The sequence below is a fragment of the Bacillus rossius genome, chromosome 1 (genome assembly GCF_032445375.1).
Source record: "Bacillus rossius redtenbacheri isolate Brsri chromosome 1, Brsri_v3, whole genome shotgun sequence".
Classification (NCBI taxonomy): domain Eukaryota; kingdom Metazoa; phylum Arthropoda; class Insecta; order Phasmatodea; family Bacillidae; genus Bacillus; species Bacillus rossius.
The window spans coordinates 24,294,201-24,311,749 of record NC_086330.1 but is presented as its reverse complement, the minus strand read 5'-3'; the positions used below and the strand labels follow the sequence as shown (position 1 = coordinate 24,311,749).

Here is a 17,549-nt window from a genome sequence, read left to right as displayed (position 1 = left end):
TATGGAAACTTTTCAAGTCGAGACTCATGGTTAATGACTTAAATCTCTCTTCAGGTCTTCCACACATGGACAGCCCCCAACAGTTCTACCTTCACGAGCAGCAGAGTCATCGTCGCACGTGGTCCCAACAGCCTCCACCTCCGCCGCTCGACTTGTACCAGCCACATGAATCTCGCCCGATGTGGGGTGATGCACCAAGGTGTGTGTTCCAACTCTAATAAAGATACTTCGCTTTTTCTTGGTAGCAGGATAAAGAAGATACTATGCCAACAAAATTTTTGTTAAAACTAAGGCAGCTTTCTTGGAGAAAATTTGAATTCTGCGGCAGGCATGCGTTTGTGTATGTGTGTGTTTTATTTTTTTTGGGGGGGTGGGGGGGTCACGAAGTGGTGTTTTTATTAGTTAAAACTCTTGTTTTTTTTAGCTGAAAATGGTTTCATTTTACCCAGTTTTTTTGCACATTTTAATAAGTTTTGACCCAAATTCTAATATATTTTCAAGATATCAATAGAATTATGTTTTTTATATAGGATTAAAGCGTATTACTAGTACCAGTAGTATAAAGTAATGCACCATTAATGATATCTATGTATCTCATGTCATAACTGTAAATTTTCCTGGAAAAAAAAAATACAAAATGTTGATCTTTTGGAGATTTTTTTTTGTAGAAGGCAAATGTAACTACATATGTAACAAAGAACCAAATACTTACTGAATTTTAAAACTTCCAAAATATTATTGTTAAAAAATTATTATCTTGTTACTGGAAGCTTGGTGTACAATTAAAACCTCTATCCATTGTATTGCAGGGAATCAGTGCAAAATTATGTGTGCAGGAAAGCAAAAGGTGCAGCCTTAGCTTTAGGGTATAACCGTATAACTAACCCCAAAAAAACATAGGTGCAGAAATTAAAAATAAACAAAATAAACGTAACATCTAAAGTTGGCAGGTTATTAAACACGTAAAAAATAAAACAAGGCTGCTTAGTAAATCATTCTTCTTTTCTTTTTTTTTCCTTCAACAATGTACCCCCTTTCCCCTCCAAATACCTGTAGTGATATTTTTTAACTGTTCATCCTGAGTTCTCACCTCTATTAAAGGATACATTTCCCCCCCTCCCCCATAAATTAACAAATTTTGATGGTTAAAGAATATTTACAATATTGTAATGAAATATTTTCAACAATAACTTATCCAGGATAGAATTAATTTTGATCAGGAAAACATTAAAATTTTAATGTCTCATGAAATGTAAAATTATTAATAATTTTTAATTTTTTAAATATTAAACAAGTTTCTGACATTAGCATTATGCCACAATTTTAATATTCTTTTTTTTTTCTAACTGCCAGAAATTGGAATATGTATTAAGATTGTTTGTTGAAAATGTTAATACAGTACTTCTAATCATAACTCGTATCTTATAAATTTCCTGTGTTCATGTCATTAGTTCGTTACCAAGTCGCCAGGGGCACTAACAACAGTGCCCGGCAGCCTAGTGTAGGATTTTCCGTTCAATAACTTTCTTTATTCTATGCGAACGGATGATATGGATCGATAAATACCAAAGGATAATCAGATATATAATATTTTTTTCATTATTTCCATACAATTTTCGGTACCACTTTATTGTTTAAATTGATGTAAGTTTACTATATATAAAAAAAAGTGAAAATTTTGTGTTTTCACTAAAAATAAAACCCAAATTTTGCTTTAAAAATATCATCTTATTTCAAGGCGATAGATGCATGTACCTATCCATTACTTTTTTAATTATAATTTTTTTTTAGTAAAAATGTATGTTTTTTTTATTAATTATATGTAGATTATTAGTGATGTTTTGGGTGAAACTTTCAATTAATCTACAGTTAATGTATTTTTTTTAAAAAGATATGAGTGAAAAGTGAATGTCTGGCACAGGCATCACACAATGTCGCCCAAGCCCCAGTTCTCGTCGTACAACTGCCAGCCGCAAGGGGGGTTCATCCTGCGCGACGGCAAGCCGGCGGACAGCAGCTACCTGGAGGGAGGCGGGGCGGACGCGAGGTACCACAATGGGGACCACCGCAGCCTGGGGGCCAGCCACGGGGGCTACGCCGTCGCCCCCCAGCCGCAGCACGCGTCATTCCAGCCGCGCGCGGAGCTCTCCCCGCGGCCGCTCGCCACCCCGCCCCCCGCGTCCCCCCAGCACCGCCCGCAGGGTCCCGGCCGGCTGGCGGCGGCGGCGCCCGGCCCGGGCGACGGCCCGGTTCCCGTCCCCACGCCCTCCGTCGACGACATGGAGCCCCAGAGCATCTCCTTCATCGGTGAGCCACCGTCGTCGAACACAGTAGATCAGTCCCGATTCCCTGCAGTTTAACGGCACCGGGAACCAGGAATGTAGTATTGCTACTGCGGAAATATTTACAACCAAACCTTTTCCATTTCACGCAAGATAAAATGCAATATCGGTAGGCCTGTGCAAATGTTTGAATTCTCGAATACAAATATTGTTTGTTGTCGTATTTAACTCAACCTCGTACACAAACATTTTAAGTAAAAAAATATTTGACATAGCGTACCTCGTGAGTTTGTCCTGTAGCACCAACATTCACTGTTGAAGTTGTCATTTGTGCTGTATAGATACCTGTTTTTTTTATGTTTAATGGGACTTCATTATCAAATAACATAAATAATAAGCAACGTTTCTAACATACAACAAGGGTATTCAAAGTTTTTTTTTTCCAGTACTTTCCCACAAAATAGTAACGAAAAAATAGCGTTAATGATTCAAAACATGTCATATTTGTGACATTGCAAACAGAATCAAAATATATTTTGTATTTGTTACGTCACACGTACCAGTAGTGGGGAAAAAATAAACATTAACAGTCATATCCTGAAAAACAGTTAAAACGGACACTATTGCGATGGCCATTAAAAGAAGTAAATGCTATAGTTTTAACGGCATATAAATTAATAGTCGTAATTCATCTAATGTCATGTGACACAGTAGCAGCTTACTTGCTATATGTTTCTATGACAAAACAGACATTGTGACAAAAGAACAAGACAAAACAAAGGAAAATAATGGTTTTAGATATCAGATGTTACTAGCAGGAATTGTGTTTATATTGCTGAACTAAAATACTGTTTACCTGGCTGCTGTAGTCAAAAATGGATAATTAACTAGGGTTTAAATATATAAATATGAGCTCATTTAATTAGTAATTTTGGAAGACACAATTTTTTAAAAAAAAATCATATGTTTTGTGAAATGAATTGGTTTTTACAGTATTTTGATGCTAATGAAAATTTTCTGAATCATTATGTAGAGTAGCAGGTTCTGGAAAGTAAGGCAAATAGGAACTAAAATGAAATGTGGGTTGGTTAGGTTAGGTTAGCTATAATTAAAAATACCATATTCTTTCTTTCAAACTTAAATATTTTTTTAAAATAATTGCATTTATGTTATCTTTAAAAGATTTGTGCAATGGGAGTGCATGACTTGATGTAAGTTTTTGGACATACGCCATTGCTAAGAACTTTTTCTGTTGAAGAAAAACTAATAAATAAAATAAATAAATAAAAATAAAAATAAAAATACTCAAAAAAATATACAAAAAACACACAAAATTAAGCAAACAATTGCTGTTGTCAACAAGGATATGAACACCACAAAATATTCCGAAACAGGAATATGGTTAGCAAACAAAGAAAAAACAAAGAAAAATGTACTAAGAGAACGAAAAAATCCCCACAAATGATGACAACACAAAAATATTGAAACCCAAAATAATTCAGCACAACAGTTGAAGCGAGACAAAAAACATGACAAAACGAAAAAACAAACAAATACAATAGTTTTACCTAAACAGAAACAAGCGACGTTTCGGGAACTGCTATCTGCTCCCGTCCTCAGGCAGAGACGCACATGGCACGGAAACACAGGTGCGACTGTGTTTCCGTGCCATGTGCGTCTCTGCCTGAGGACGGGAGCAGATAGCAGTTCCCGAAACGTCGCTTGTTTCTGTTTAGGTAAAACTATTGTATTTGTTTGTTTTTTCGTTTTGTCATGTTTTTTGTCTCGCTTCAACTGTTGTGCTGAATTATTTTGGGTTTCAATATTTTTGTGTTGTCATCATTTGTGGGGATTTTTTCGTTCTCTTAGTACATTTTTCTTTGTTTTTTCTTTGTTTGCTGACCATATTCCTGTTTCGGAATATTTTGTGGTGTTCATATCCTTGTTGACAACAGCAATTGTTTGCTTAATTTTGTGTGTTTTTTGTATATTTTTTTGAGTATTTTTATTTTTATTTTTTTTTTATTTATTTTATTTATTAGTTTTTCTTCAACAGAAAAAGTTCTTAGCAATGGCGTATGTCCAAAAACTTACATCAAGTAATTGCATTTAATTATTGTAGCTTACTTATGTAACCAACCTTACACTTTAGTATTACATTTTTGTCTAATGTCTCAGAAGCCACTACACTTTTACTTTGTATATCTGTATATTTATTTTATGATGTGAAAAAAAGATTTTTAGTGGAATTCTTATTCTTACTATTTAAATTCAATATTTGCATTCGAGAATAATTTTGGTATTTGTATTTGATTCAAACTAAAAAATATTATTTGCTCAGGCCTATTTATCAATGGGAAGGAGTGTAGCAAAACTTATTTCCGCCTAGATGATGTATGCGCATGTATTTATAATTTCTCTTGGAGCCACTAATGAATACACTATCTGCGCCCTGTGTAACAGTGTGACATGGCAGTGTGCAGTTCCCCCTTCCCTTTCTTCACCCCTTTGCCATTGCCAATAGCCAGATGAAGAGATAACAAAAATGTAACTGGAAGTGTCTGGAACTTAACCAAGAGAGTTCTTTGAGCCATGTCCAAAGATTTTTATTTTGCATCTTTTTACTATTGGACATTGTTGATCATTGCATCTAAAAGGAGACCTGTGGTAAAGCTAACATTTGCTTGATATTCTTCAGAAACTCATCTTAAAATTAAACTACTGCTGCTCATGAACTGCAGATATAAGATACAATTTTTGAAGCCCAACACCACTTAGCAATGCGTCCACATTCTGGAAAGTCTGAGAATTTACTTGAAACTGGAAAAAGACATGAAAAATTCCCTAGTGATGATAATTTTTTTGGGAAAAAGTCCTGCTTCAGTTTGCATTCACCCAAACTGAAGGGTTATTTTTTCTTTCTTTCTATAATAGGGCATTGACATACACAGTGATAAATGACGTATGCTAGGTTCTGTTTAAAATAGCTCTTGTGGGGTTGGTGGAGGCTGTATTGTCTTTATTTCTTTCAGAAAATTGCAAAAGAGATCAATCATTTAAAATGGTCAGTGAAATTAGGTCATGTAACATCAGGGAAAAGTTATACAAATTTTATTACAGATTTGCGTGGACATCCTGTTCTGATTCAATCAACAAAACTTGCATGATTAAAGATAAATTTTTAATTTTCATTTCAGGAATGCCAGATGATCCCAGCAACACCATAAGTCAAGGATTAAAAGGTCTACACATTTCATCCGGCAGCCGTACATACCGTATCCCTTCACCAACGCGGCCAGCGATTTCCCGCAATTCGTTTCAACAACAGGACCTGCCTGAGGCACCCTCATACGCCGATCAGTTGAGTGACGAGGCAGCAGAAAAAGGCTTCTACATCTCCTTTGATAATGATAACCCACCAAAACGACCGAAGCCACCGCTGAGAGTGAAGAGGTCTTCGCCTAAGAAAGTAAGATCAAAAACTAATTAATGAATTTGCTTTCAGTGGCCACTCAAAGTAATGTCATGAAATATTCTTTATAGATATAAATCTATCAAAACTGTGTTAGTCAAGTTGGTTTTTGCCTTTAAAATTAGTGTTAATAACCAAAATTTTGTTTAGCTTGAAAATGTATGGGAGGAGTAAACATAATTTCATGAGGTAAGGATAAAATCACGAATGTGGCTTAGGTTGAGAAACCAACCCATTTGCCAGGAGTGATTTCAGAAAAAAGGAGAAAAACAATGTGGTTAGACCAGTGGTTCCCAAATTTTTTTGGCCATGGAACCCTACGATCAACTCTTCTTTTGGCGGAACCTCAACTCCTTCAAAGAAAGTTATTTGACAATAATTGTTCCTGCTTTACATGACATTCGTCCTGACTCACGGAACCCCAGGGTTCCGGGAAACACCTTTTGGGAACTGCTGGGTTAGACTATTATTCAAACTACGAGCGACGAAGTGAGTGCAGGTATGACTGAGATTGCATTTGTAAAAAATCTGTGATAATGTAAAATCCGGGGGAATCTGTATTTGTGAGCGCCCAAAATCCATGAAAACAGCTTGTGTCTGTTATAAAGTAAAATGGCGTTAAGAAATGATTACAAGGTAAAAAAATACATTGTGGAACGGCTCATTGAGAATGTGCAGTGCTCAGTATGTTCTGCTGGGGTTGTTGCAGGAAAGGGCTTTGTCGCAGTACGATGTGTCTGGAACGTTTGAGAGGGAAGAGTTCGTGCCCCAACACCCCGCGCGCCTCGAGCCTCCGCCCCCACGAGAGGCGGCCAGGACGAAGGAGCCGCCGAAGAAGCCAGATGGGGAGGGTGCTCCCGGTGGGGTTGGCCTGGTCATCGGCCCCGAACTGCTCAATCCTGATCCGGTTAGTGGTTCCAGTTTACGGATTTTTCAATTACTTTCTGCTCATAGAAAACAAATCCCAAGATGATGGTAATAAACCACGAACTTGGGTATGGCGAATGTGAAAGAAAAAATTTGGGAAATCGGAGGAAGCAAATAATTCTGAATGGATCCGATTTTGTTTCTATGCTAAGAGATGTTTCATTTCGTATAAATTTAAATCTAAAATCATGTAAGCTGATACAAAATACCATACAACCTTTTGGGGTCCGATAGCGCTTCAATACAGTCTACCTCATATATGGAAGAGGTGAAAATCCTCCCCAATTCCCAGCAGAAAGTGACTATAAAAAGTCACCAAGGGTAATTTTTACATCTCAGTAACGGGTCAAGACATTGAGGAAGCAAACATTATTTATTTAGTGAGTGTGTGTTTCAAATTTGAGATATTTTTGTGCACAGTCAATTTTTCCATAGCTCTGACAGTTTTCGAGATTACTCTTAAAAATTTCAGTTCAGCCCTTTTGGCAACATTTGTCATAAAGGTAGGCTTTGAAAAGGTGTAACTCAGGGGCAAGTCTCAGCTCTGCAGCTCCTTGTGTCTTTTCCCTAGTAAAAAACATACCCCTTCAGTAATGCTATCTCCTCCAAGGGAGGGTGGGATTGAGAGAGTAAGGATGGTAATTGTCTTTAAAGCCTGGACGTTACCATCGGTCCAGCCATTTTGTTTCGACAACCCCTGAAAGTACGGCTTTTTATGTCAATAAGTTCCGTTCTTTAGTAATGAATAAATAAGACAAACGACTCTGCGTGTTCCATTTGTACAAATACAACCAACACAAAAGTTAAACAACTGTTGGTGGACATGTAACAAATTAAAATGACTAAAAATTTAATTGCATATGTTTTTTATGTTTTGATGTGTTTATTTTTTATATTTTTAGCTTTTTCTGATTTATCATACAAGGCTTCTTTATTTTTATTAATTTTATAGTTAATTTTGATTTCTCTAAATTGGTAGGAAGTTCACCTAATTAAGATAATTGTACGAAGTATTTCAACTACCAGCTAGTGAGGACCAATGCTACTATCCAACTTTCATTCTAAAGTTGTTGTTTGAGACGTGTGTGTTCTGTGCGAGCAGAACGCGCTGGACGAGATGGAGCGGAAGAAGGAGCGCATCATGCTGCTGTCGCTGCAGCGTCGCCAGCAGCAGGAGGAGCAGAAACAGTTGAAGGAGCACGAGGCGCAGCGACGGCGGGAGATGGAGAAACTGAAACAGGAGGAGCGCGAGCGGAAGAAGGAAGAGGAGCGGTTGCGTCGCAACGCCATCCTGGAGCAGTACAAGCTCAAGAAGGCCATGGAGGAAGCAGAGAGGGAGGTAGGGCGTAACATCATGTAGGAAGGAGAACCATAATGTGGTGGGTGTATTGTTTAAAAAATATAATTTGGACCATTTGATCGTGAAAGGCAGCATCCCAGTGTATGGGACATGTGTAGTCTTAATAGAAATGCGGAACCTCGCAACTATGATAACGGGCAATGGCCAGAAGGTTTTTTTTTTTATGATTTGTACTAGTAACAGCCTAATATTGATAAAATATCAAGTCCAAAATTAGATGCTGTTGTGGCTGTAGATTTAACCTGAATTTGTTTCTTTCAACATAGAGGTAAAGCTACGGATCAATTCGATATTCAGATTCAAGAAAATTAAGATTCAATCCATCACTTATTTTTTTTTTTATAGATTTCATAAATTTACGTAAGATACTTTTCAAATATCCTAAAGAATATTCAGAACAAGTTAAAAAAAAAAAGTTTTTAAGAGAATAGATGAATAAAAATTTTGATTCAATTTTGCGCTACAATTTTTCTCATGAACAGGTATTATAGTATGATACTGTCTGTAATTTTTTGTCAGCATTTCTTGTTACTTCCACAAACATTGGAGGTCTTATAAATTTTTCATTGCATGGTAGGAATGCAGTGTATTTTCAAAGCATTATTAATTATTAAAGCTGTTAAAAAATAGTTCTACTTCTCATTGTGGGGCAATGGTAAGCAGTGCCTCTAATTCACTCCCTCATTGTCAGTCATATAAATCCTTGAACCTTGTATAGGGTAAGCTACTGCCCGACAAGTCGGACCACTTGGGGGCCAAGCCAGTTCCTAAGATGAGGAGTAAGACGTCAGCAGGACGGCCCAGGCCGAAAACCATCCACGTTGACAGCGGTGGTGTCGATATGACCGATGACATTCTCAGTCCTAGTCGCAGTAAAAAAGGATCCACATCGAATTTGACAGGTCTGTATTATTTGCATGTTTCATTTCTTTTTTTTTTTTTTTGCACGCATGTTTTTAGATGTTCTGTGGTAATTAATGTGCAGCAAATTAAGCCATGCTTGGTATTTAAATTCTATTTTTCCTTTTATTCTCCATGATTTTTTACCTAACTGTAAATATTTTGTGACCACTTATTTAATACTAGAGCAAGTAAAATTCAAATATATATTCTTACAAATTAATTCAAAGCATTGCATAACATTTTTCTGTAGTAAATTTTTGTCTGAATTTTTCCTCGTCATGAAACTGTTCTAGGTTCACATATTTCTCTTAGTCGGATGCCCTCCTTGCCACTTTTCTTGGCAGCTGATTTAACATAAATTTGTATTGTCAGATGTAGACACTCATCCAAAATGCATTACGTACTGATATGTTCTGTTTTCAACTGCTGTCTTAGCTAAGGTTTGATTTCTGAGCTGGAGGAACTATTTTACAAGGAAAAAAAAAAGTTTTTTTGAGGAAGAAATTAGCTTTGTAAATGATGCAATTACTTTTACTCTTTGGTTTCTTTTATTTTCTACAAATTCTTAATTATTTCGAGCTCCTTGGACGTGATCAGTTAAACATCACTTGTCACTCTTGCTTGGCGAGGACATTGGTTTAATCCCAACACCTCTGCATCACTTTAATTTGTGAGCACTGAGTCATTACATTAGCCAAGTCATTCTGTGGTCTCTTTATTCCTGTTCCCATCCTTTATAGAGTCAGGCTATCTAGTTCTTTGAATCATGTGATGTTGTTCCATGCAACGTGATCCAAGAGATTTGGCAGCCATTCTTGACACAGAATTAGAACAGGAAATTAAGTATGACAAACGTGTACACTCGTACCAACAAGTTCATTACATGCAGGGGATAATTTGCTGCTCATTTGCTAGCTACTTAACATTTTCTAGGTTGATTTGTAAAGTTTTGGTTACTTTCTTTTTTGCACCACTATTTAAAATAAATAGTGTGGATGTATTTTGTGCACCATTTTACGTTTTGTTTTGCTCTTAGACCGAGATTTTAGTTCACCATTACGACGGGATTTTTACCGTGGCTCACAGGATAGTTTGGCTGACAGAATGGACGAACGTCGAGGCTTGGGTGCCTCTTTGTTTAGAGGTAAGGTTTGTTGATTTGTTAAGTTTTGTTTTGTGTGCATGGCTGTGTAACAAGTAAATAGTATGATGTATACGTACTTCACTTTCATACTTTAAACTATGTACTTGACTGTGAAGTATCCCTTTGTTTTATCAATGTGGGTGCACTTATGTATGAAGATCAATTTCAGCAGAATGTTATTTTGACAGTGTGGTAGATTTGTGTTTCGAGTTAAAATTTTCATCATTTGCTTGTGTTAAGAAGCGAGGTGGTGTTACAGTAAAACAGACTTGCATTTGGAAGGATGCAGGTTCTAATCGTCTACCATCTCTTTTGATTTGGGTTCTTCGTTGTTCCTCTAAAACATTCCTAGAAGATTCTGGGATGGGTCCTTACTACAGGGGATCGTAGATTCCTTCCCCCATTACCTTGAATTGCCTTAGTCACCCATTTTTGACAAGATGTTAAAATAATTTATAAGCCTTGTCTTCTAGCTCTTACATCTCTTATTAATTTTTTGGTTCATCTGAGTTGATGGTAATTTATTGTTATGGTTTTTTTTCCTTGGACTTTCAATTATTTTATTTAGTTTGAAATTTGTAAAAAAAATATATCTACTTTGTCTATAATGATTTAAAGTGAAAATAGTATAAATACTCACAGGCTGAATCTTATACTAATGAAAATTTCTCATTTTAAATTATTTGTATAACAAGCTATATTTTTCTTCTGCTATAAATTGGATTTTTGTTACGACTATAGTTATTAGTTTTTAGTATTTTTTTTAATGCTGCTGAAATTCAAACAGCAGCTATTAGTTTCATACCCTTCTTGGCAAATAACCACAGCCATATAAAAGCTACAATTATGAAGGATTTTACCTATATTGGTTGTCAGAATATATTTTTTAAGGCTAACAGATATTGTAATTATAAATTCAAACACATTTAAGGGCATGAGTGTGTGATGTTTAAATTAGTGAGCCAATATGTTTCATATGAGACAGTGGAATATATTTGTAATGATAATTATTAATCTGTGTAGTATGTGTAATTATCTAGCAAGACATTTACTTACATAACAGCAAAATGTGTTAGGGCTTATGTAAAGTTCCCATTTAATCAATTCGTCACCAAATTTTAAACCCATTTAAAAATTGCATTAATATTGCTCATTTTACTAAGTTGCGTATAAGTATTATTTAAGTCAGTTGCTTGAAAATTTAACTTTCTAATACTAATTAATTACACAGGTATGCAAAAAAAATTTTTAAATAGTTTTTTTGTTAAATGGTTAATATTTGTTGTGGAGCCATTTGGCCAGTGGGTGTGTTGTGAGGCAAGTTTTAACACAGAATTTTCCAATGCACAGACAGCTCGCGAAGTTGCAGCCGGACAGTTCTGCGTTTTATTTACTTCCTCCACAGGCTTGCGTGCTTTGGTTAGGCTGGCCAGTGGTGTTGATTGTCAACATCATCAATCATGTGTAGACTTTACTTTAGGTGGGAAATAGACATTTTCATCAGTAAACTAAGGAAGTTTAGAGTACTTCTTACATTCAAGATGGCAAATTTGAGAAAAATTTGCAAAGTACACTTATAATAAAAAACTTGTACATGACATTTAACGTATAATTTTTTTTTAAAATAATGCAGTTTGTGATAAATGTATGCAAGTGGTGTTTTTAACTATATGTCTTGACATGAGTCATACATAGTTTCTGCACTTGCTGCTATAATTTGCTGTCAGAGTAGCTACATCGACTACTGAATCATTTTATTAGCAGACCGAAATGTTAAACTATATAATGAAAGGTCTCTTATAAAAGCGGGGGAAAAAAATCTTGGAAAAAATAATAAACCCTGGCTTTGGGATCGTCCATTAATCACGTGAGGCTTGAAAAGGGGAGGGGGGAGGGAAAAATCACGAAATATCACAAGGGGGAGGGGGTGTAGAGAGATATCATGTGTATTTATTTTTTCACCCGATTTATACTAAACCGAAAAGCGACGTGTGACCTTGACTCGCCGTAGCCAGGCAACAATATCTCCGCCCGCCGCAACATGAACCACCCAGCTCGGCTTGCCAATCACCAGTAAGACTGTGATTTTGGCGCCGAATACATGCGTAAATCACATGTAAGCCTTTCCTGTATTATTTTTATGCCAGTGAGAATAAACCTGCAACCTTAATGTGTGTCTGGACATTTTTATCACTGTGCTTAATTTTCCAGAATTAAATTAGATTATACCTATATTTAAAGATAATATTCTGAAATTTATAAAAATATTTTGTACCAAAAAAAATACATGTGATTTATTGAGAGGGGGGGGGGGGGGGGAGGGGTAAGTCTGAAATCTTACCACAAATCACTAGGGGAGAGGGGGGGTTAAAAAATTTGCTAAAAAAACATTACGTGATTAATGGACGACCCCTTTGGAGCTGAGTTTGGACAAGGAATTTTATTAAAATACTGGCCATCTTAAAATTCATTAAACAGTATAAAGTTTCCCTTTGGCTTTGTGAACTTTATGGTTCCCGTCATCTGCCACAGATGGCAGCATCGTGGTTACACATTTCCGTTACATGCAATTTCTGTTAATTCACGAAATTACTCCTACCAAATGTTGTATACCAAGAGCTATGATGTTACACATTAAAAACTCACATACTCGGATTTTCTACCACGAATGGCACTCTCCAAGAATTAAGAATCGTCATTTTTAAATTAAAATAGAAAGTAAAAACTAAATTTGATATTATTTAAATCTTTCTTTCGTATATTGTAATTTTACGTTCACAGTGACTGTTGAATAGGTAATTAGAATGATGGGCTGCATGTACTTAGTAATATGTTTTTTCTTCCCACCAGGTTCGCCGGATGATGGGCGGGGAGCATCTCCTTGTAGAAGTGTTAATCAGTTGGGCAGGCGAGGTTCATACAAGACTTCTCGAGGTGAGTCCATCTTCTCGTACTCTGATGAACCTCTATCATTACAATATGGCAGAGGTACTCAAGTGATCTCTTTCTGGCCCTGATCAGGTAGCAGTCGAAGCTCTCCCCTTTTCATTGCTCTTGTTTCTGGTGTGCTAAATTTTTTTTGTAGATTTGTTTAGGCTAAATATTAGGTAGCATTTCTGCCTTTTAAAGCAAGAGTTGTAGTACACTTTGAGTCCGTGTTTACTCTTTCAAGGTTATAGTCGGAGTTTTCTTTCTTTACTGTTTGTGTGTTGTCCCTAGCTTGTAAGGATAAAAACACTTGAAAGTGCAAGGGGTGTGGGTGTGTGACTGTTTCCCGCAGCGCCAGGTTGTGTTTGAGCAATCCGTGACAATGTTTTCAGATACGTCGGAACCTGGCCGCATTAGGGGCCGTCCAAAATATCCCACATATCAGGGAAACTTTAGGGGAAGAAAATCAAACTCGCTCATGAACCTCTCCGGTAAGATGATGTTTTGATCGACACCAAAAAAAAAACTCACTTGGTTCCTTTTTTATACCCAAATAAAAACACTCCTTTTTTTGTGCGTGGACTTGGCATGTGGTGGATTGGTGCGTTGGTTTGTTCCTGTTTGTTCTAGAAGCTTTGTGACCACGCTAGTTGTCAGGTGGTGGCCACTTCTTTTGGATGTCACCCAGATAGTTCTCAGCCAGTCTGTTTGCCCGGATGTTTGGTGGCTTGATTGTACATATTTGCACCTGCAGTGTGTCCTCGTGACATATTTCCAAATTTTTCTCCCTTTTACACATTTGACGTGTTTTGTTATTTTGGTTGGGGATTCTTTGCTTGGTTTGAACAAAAAGTTTCTGTTTTATGTCTTTTTCAGTTCTATTTTTTTCCTGATCTACATTCTCAGCTTTAACATCTTATGGTGCTTCTGGTTTACCAAAGTGTAATGGAATATAATGTTGTGCTTTCTGATTAATTTGTCTATGACTTGAACTAACTTTCTTTGTTAACTTGTACATATATATGAATGTGTTAACATACTTACATATTTGGGCTAGTGAATTCCTATTAGTTTCAAGTAGGGATGGGTAAATTCCACGTGTCATTTATTTTAAGTACTCTACCCATCAGGAAATGTAAAACTAGGTTGTAATGTACCCGAGTACAAAATCTGTATTGGATTAACTCTGTTTTTTTACTCGTATCATTTTGGTCTAACCCTGTGTGATAACATGACAAGTGCAAAAAAGGCATAAGAAATTGTATACAAATATAAGAACACCAGGCGAAGGGCCCATGGTACACTGCATGATGAAGATTCGGGGTGTAGTGGGTGACGCCCTTCACCACTCGTGGAAAACACAATGGTACAACAATGCAAACCACCAAGAACTTGAAGTATAATGCAGAATAAAGGATGAAAATATTTGGGGTGAGTAACCCTCCCTTACCTGGAGTCGTTTGGTGCTACCCAAATGACTCTGATGTACCAAAAACGAACAGGTGCTTTGGGAACCCTGCTCCTTCCCCCAATTCGCAACACGAAGTAGTCCTGTGGTGCCTGAATGCCTCTGGATTGAATGTGTGTTCATTTTACAGTGACCTGAAAAATCGGTGACTTAAGACCCCACCCAATCCAAAGAGGGTCTGATGGTGCCCAAATGCCTAGGGTGCACTTGCAAATGAAAGAAAACTAATTTTTCGGACTTCTGACAATTTTGGGCAAAGAGCTTTCCCTCCTCAAAAGGGGTCAGATGGTTTCAGACTGCCTCAAAAGCACCTCTAAGTGAAAGTATGAATTTGGAGTTAAGTCTTCCAGCTCACCTAAGAAAGGGAAAAATTGGGAGAAGGGGGGTCAAACAAAGAGAACAAAAATCAAATTCATTGGCCTTATGGAGAAAACAAATATGTACATGAGGTTTTTCCACCAAAGGCAAAAATGGGATTCTGACCCTCTGTGGAGGTCCACAAAGCTTTAAAGCTTTCAACCCCTGGAGTCCTTTTGAATTGAGAAGGGGGGATTCGCTCCCCCCTTCTTCAACTTTCCTGGGAGGAGATGGAATTACGAATGAAACTTATAAAATTTACCGGGGTTTTTCCTATATCCAGAGGAAAAGGGCTTTTGCCCCTCCATCTCTCCCCACCCTGTACACATCCTGCCTTTTTACAACCTTAGATGCCATACGATATGCCCTTATGAGATGCCCTTATGATAGGAGAAAATGAATACTATAATTTTCCAAAAATTTACAGTGATTTCCAGAAAATTGTGATATGTGTATCATGTTTCCTTTAAGCCCTAATGTTTCCTTCACCGAGAAGTTGAAAAAATATTCTGACCTTACACATTGATTTCCCTATCCCTGGCTAATGTGGGGTCTTTGGAGCACAGCCCCTCCCCCATCCTTAAAAGGGGGAATTTTCATCGAAACAGTTGCTTGCTGTTTTTATCAAAATATAAACTCTTTGAGGTTACATAAGTTTTTTAAAAATTATCACTGTTTAAAAAGAATAATCTGTATACCATGAATTATCACATAATTGTCGCACTCGCATAATCATTGCACCATTATTTTAGGGCATCAAAATTTGGAGAGAAAAAATTCTCTTACAAAAGTCACCTGATGTTTTAGTCCCACTTTTAGATTCCGAGCACTTTTGTAGGTAGTTAACGTGACAGGATAAAGCATTGTGCAACAGCAATCGGTTTTCAAGTTGCTCTCAGGCAGTTTGGTAACTATAATGGGAAAGTACAGTAATTACAATTAAAGTAAAACTCGTTTAATATGTACCCACGCAATACGATTTGCCGTTCAATATGGTCAAAGGTTTCATTCTCGCAGTTTTCTCAATAAGATATACATACCTTTTTTCCACGTAAGATGTTGCCCATAAACTTCTTTTCACGTATAAAAGATGTATTTACAAGTTTAACTCTGTTATTCGTTTGGATATTACAGCTTACTTATTTAATTAGAAGAAATATGAAGTCGTCCGATGTGTAATTTTTCTTTTAAAAATATTTTCAAACATTGTAAACTTTTATCTGTTCGTCTTCGTCACCACTGTCTACCATGTGTAAAAATGTAGACAGCTCTAGTTGGCATCATTCATGTTTCGTTACATTGATGCGCCTATAGAGTGTGCGCACGTGGTCTAATATCGATATTGATATTGCCGATTGCATGCAGCGTGTGCACTCTGTCTCATGCCAAGTAAACTACATTTGATAGCCTGCACTTTGTTGTGGTTATTGAGTACTACGATGAAAATTATGTGTTGGTTCTGGCTCACGTTCGGGTCATAGTTTGCATTTTTCTATTTATAGTTGAACAAAATATTTTTTATTATGACTTATTAATTTTAATTGTTTTGCGTGCTTTTGTATACTCCACTTTTTAATTAATCATACTTCCCATGCAATGATAAACTTTACTTAAAACAAGACTGCTTTTGTCGCATAAACTTCGCTTTTCAAACTTGATTTTAGTATAAAATGTGCGACAATTGAGCGATAAAACACGGTAATCAGCATTATGGACCTTAAGAATTGGTTTTACCCATCCCTAGTTGGACATTTTCAAAAAATTATGTATTTCAGTTTTATACTTTTTGTAATGATTAAAGAAAATTATCCGGTATAGGTGCTTCATGCTTAACACACCTGTGTGCAAATATGTGCAAATTTAACAGAGTTACTGAATTCTTGTTAGTTTGATATAATAGTTCTTATTTTGTTTCTGTTATAGTTCATATTCTAGTTTAGTTTTTCAGCCTGTTTTTTATAGTATTAAATGAAGTTTAGATAGTAATTTTTAAATATATAAGTACTGAATAGCGAAAAACATTTTATATCTAAAATTAAAATATAAAAAATTGTTTTTTCATGCTATTTAATTTCTTTTTCTCATGTTTACAGCACATATATCAAATTTATGTATGTAATATTTTAGTGCACTTGTAGTCATTCTGTTTCAGTATACAATATGCCTTAGAAAAAGTAATTATTGGTTTTGAGATGAGACTATTTATGTTATAGATAGTTTTTCTTTATTCACCCCTACCTAACTTAAAAGGGAAAAGAAATAACTTCAGCAAGTGTGGTAAAATACTGTGGGAGTTAACTACAAGATTTTTTTATGTGACAGCTGTTTGTTGTATTTTTTGCTTGAATAACAAACTTTAAAAAGAGCAGACAGAACTAGATGTATTCAACTGTATTTAATTTATGCCAGGGTCTTTGTATTTTCTTTTCTTTAAGACAAAATTTGTTATATGTTTTTATTGCTAGCTTTGATTTTATACCATGTATAATGAATTTAAATTAATGAAAAAATTCCAAAAACCACTTTGTTAGAAACATTAGAACACAATGTGTTGATCATATTCAGAGATAATAATTGCAAGCCAGAACTCTATACATACTTCGAACAGTGAAAAGTAATAATTTGACTGTATATCTGCAAGCCTGTAGATAATCCAAACAGCAAGGGAAAAAAAAAAAACATACCCTTGCAAAAGTCATAAGACCACA

The 17,549-nt window shown here is 36.1% G+C and overlaps 1 protein-coding gene across 4 annotated transcripts in view; it reads left to right on the top strand.

Annotated features, from left to right (window-relative positions):
* LOC134533243 (patronin) overlaps positions 1 to 17,549 on the top strand; it is a 206,227-nt gene that overhangs the window by 174,736 nt on the left and 13,942 nt on the right. For 3 of the 4 annotated variants that reach the window (XM_063370655.1, XM_063370682.1, XM_063370673.1), the window contains 9 exons: positions 55 to 199; positions 1,922 to 2,307; positions 5,480 to 5,751; positions 6,464 to 6,661; positions 7,784 to 8,020; positions 8,760 to 8,943; positions 9,981 to 10,088; positions 12,939 to 13,022; positions 13,409 to 13,507. In XM_063370655.1, the coding sequence (XP_063226725.1) occupies positions 55 to 199; positions 1,922 to 2,307; positions 5,480 to 5,751; positions 6,464 to 6,661; positions 7,784 to 8,020; positions 8,760 to 8,943; positions 9,981 to 10,088; positions 12,939 to 13,022; positions 13,409 to 13,507 (1,713 nt within the window). The remainder of the gene's footprint in view (positions 1 to 54; positions 200 to 1,921; positions 2,308 to 5,479; positions 5,752 to 6,463; positions 6,662 to 7,783; positions 8,021 to 8,759; positions 8,944 to 9,980; positions 10,089 to 12,938; positions 13,023 to 13,408; positions 13,508 to 17,549) is intronic. The other variant, XM_063370664.1, reaches the window with a different exon arrangement.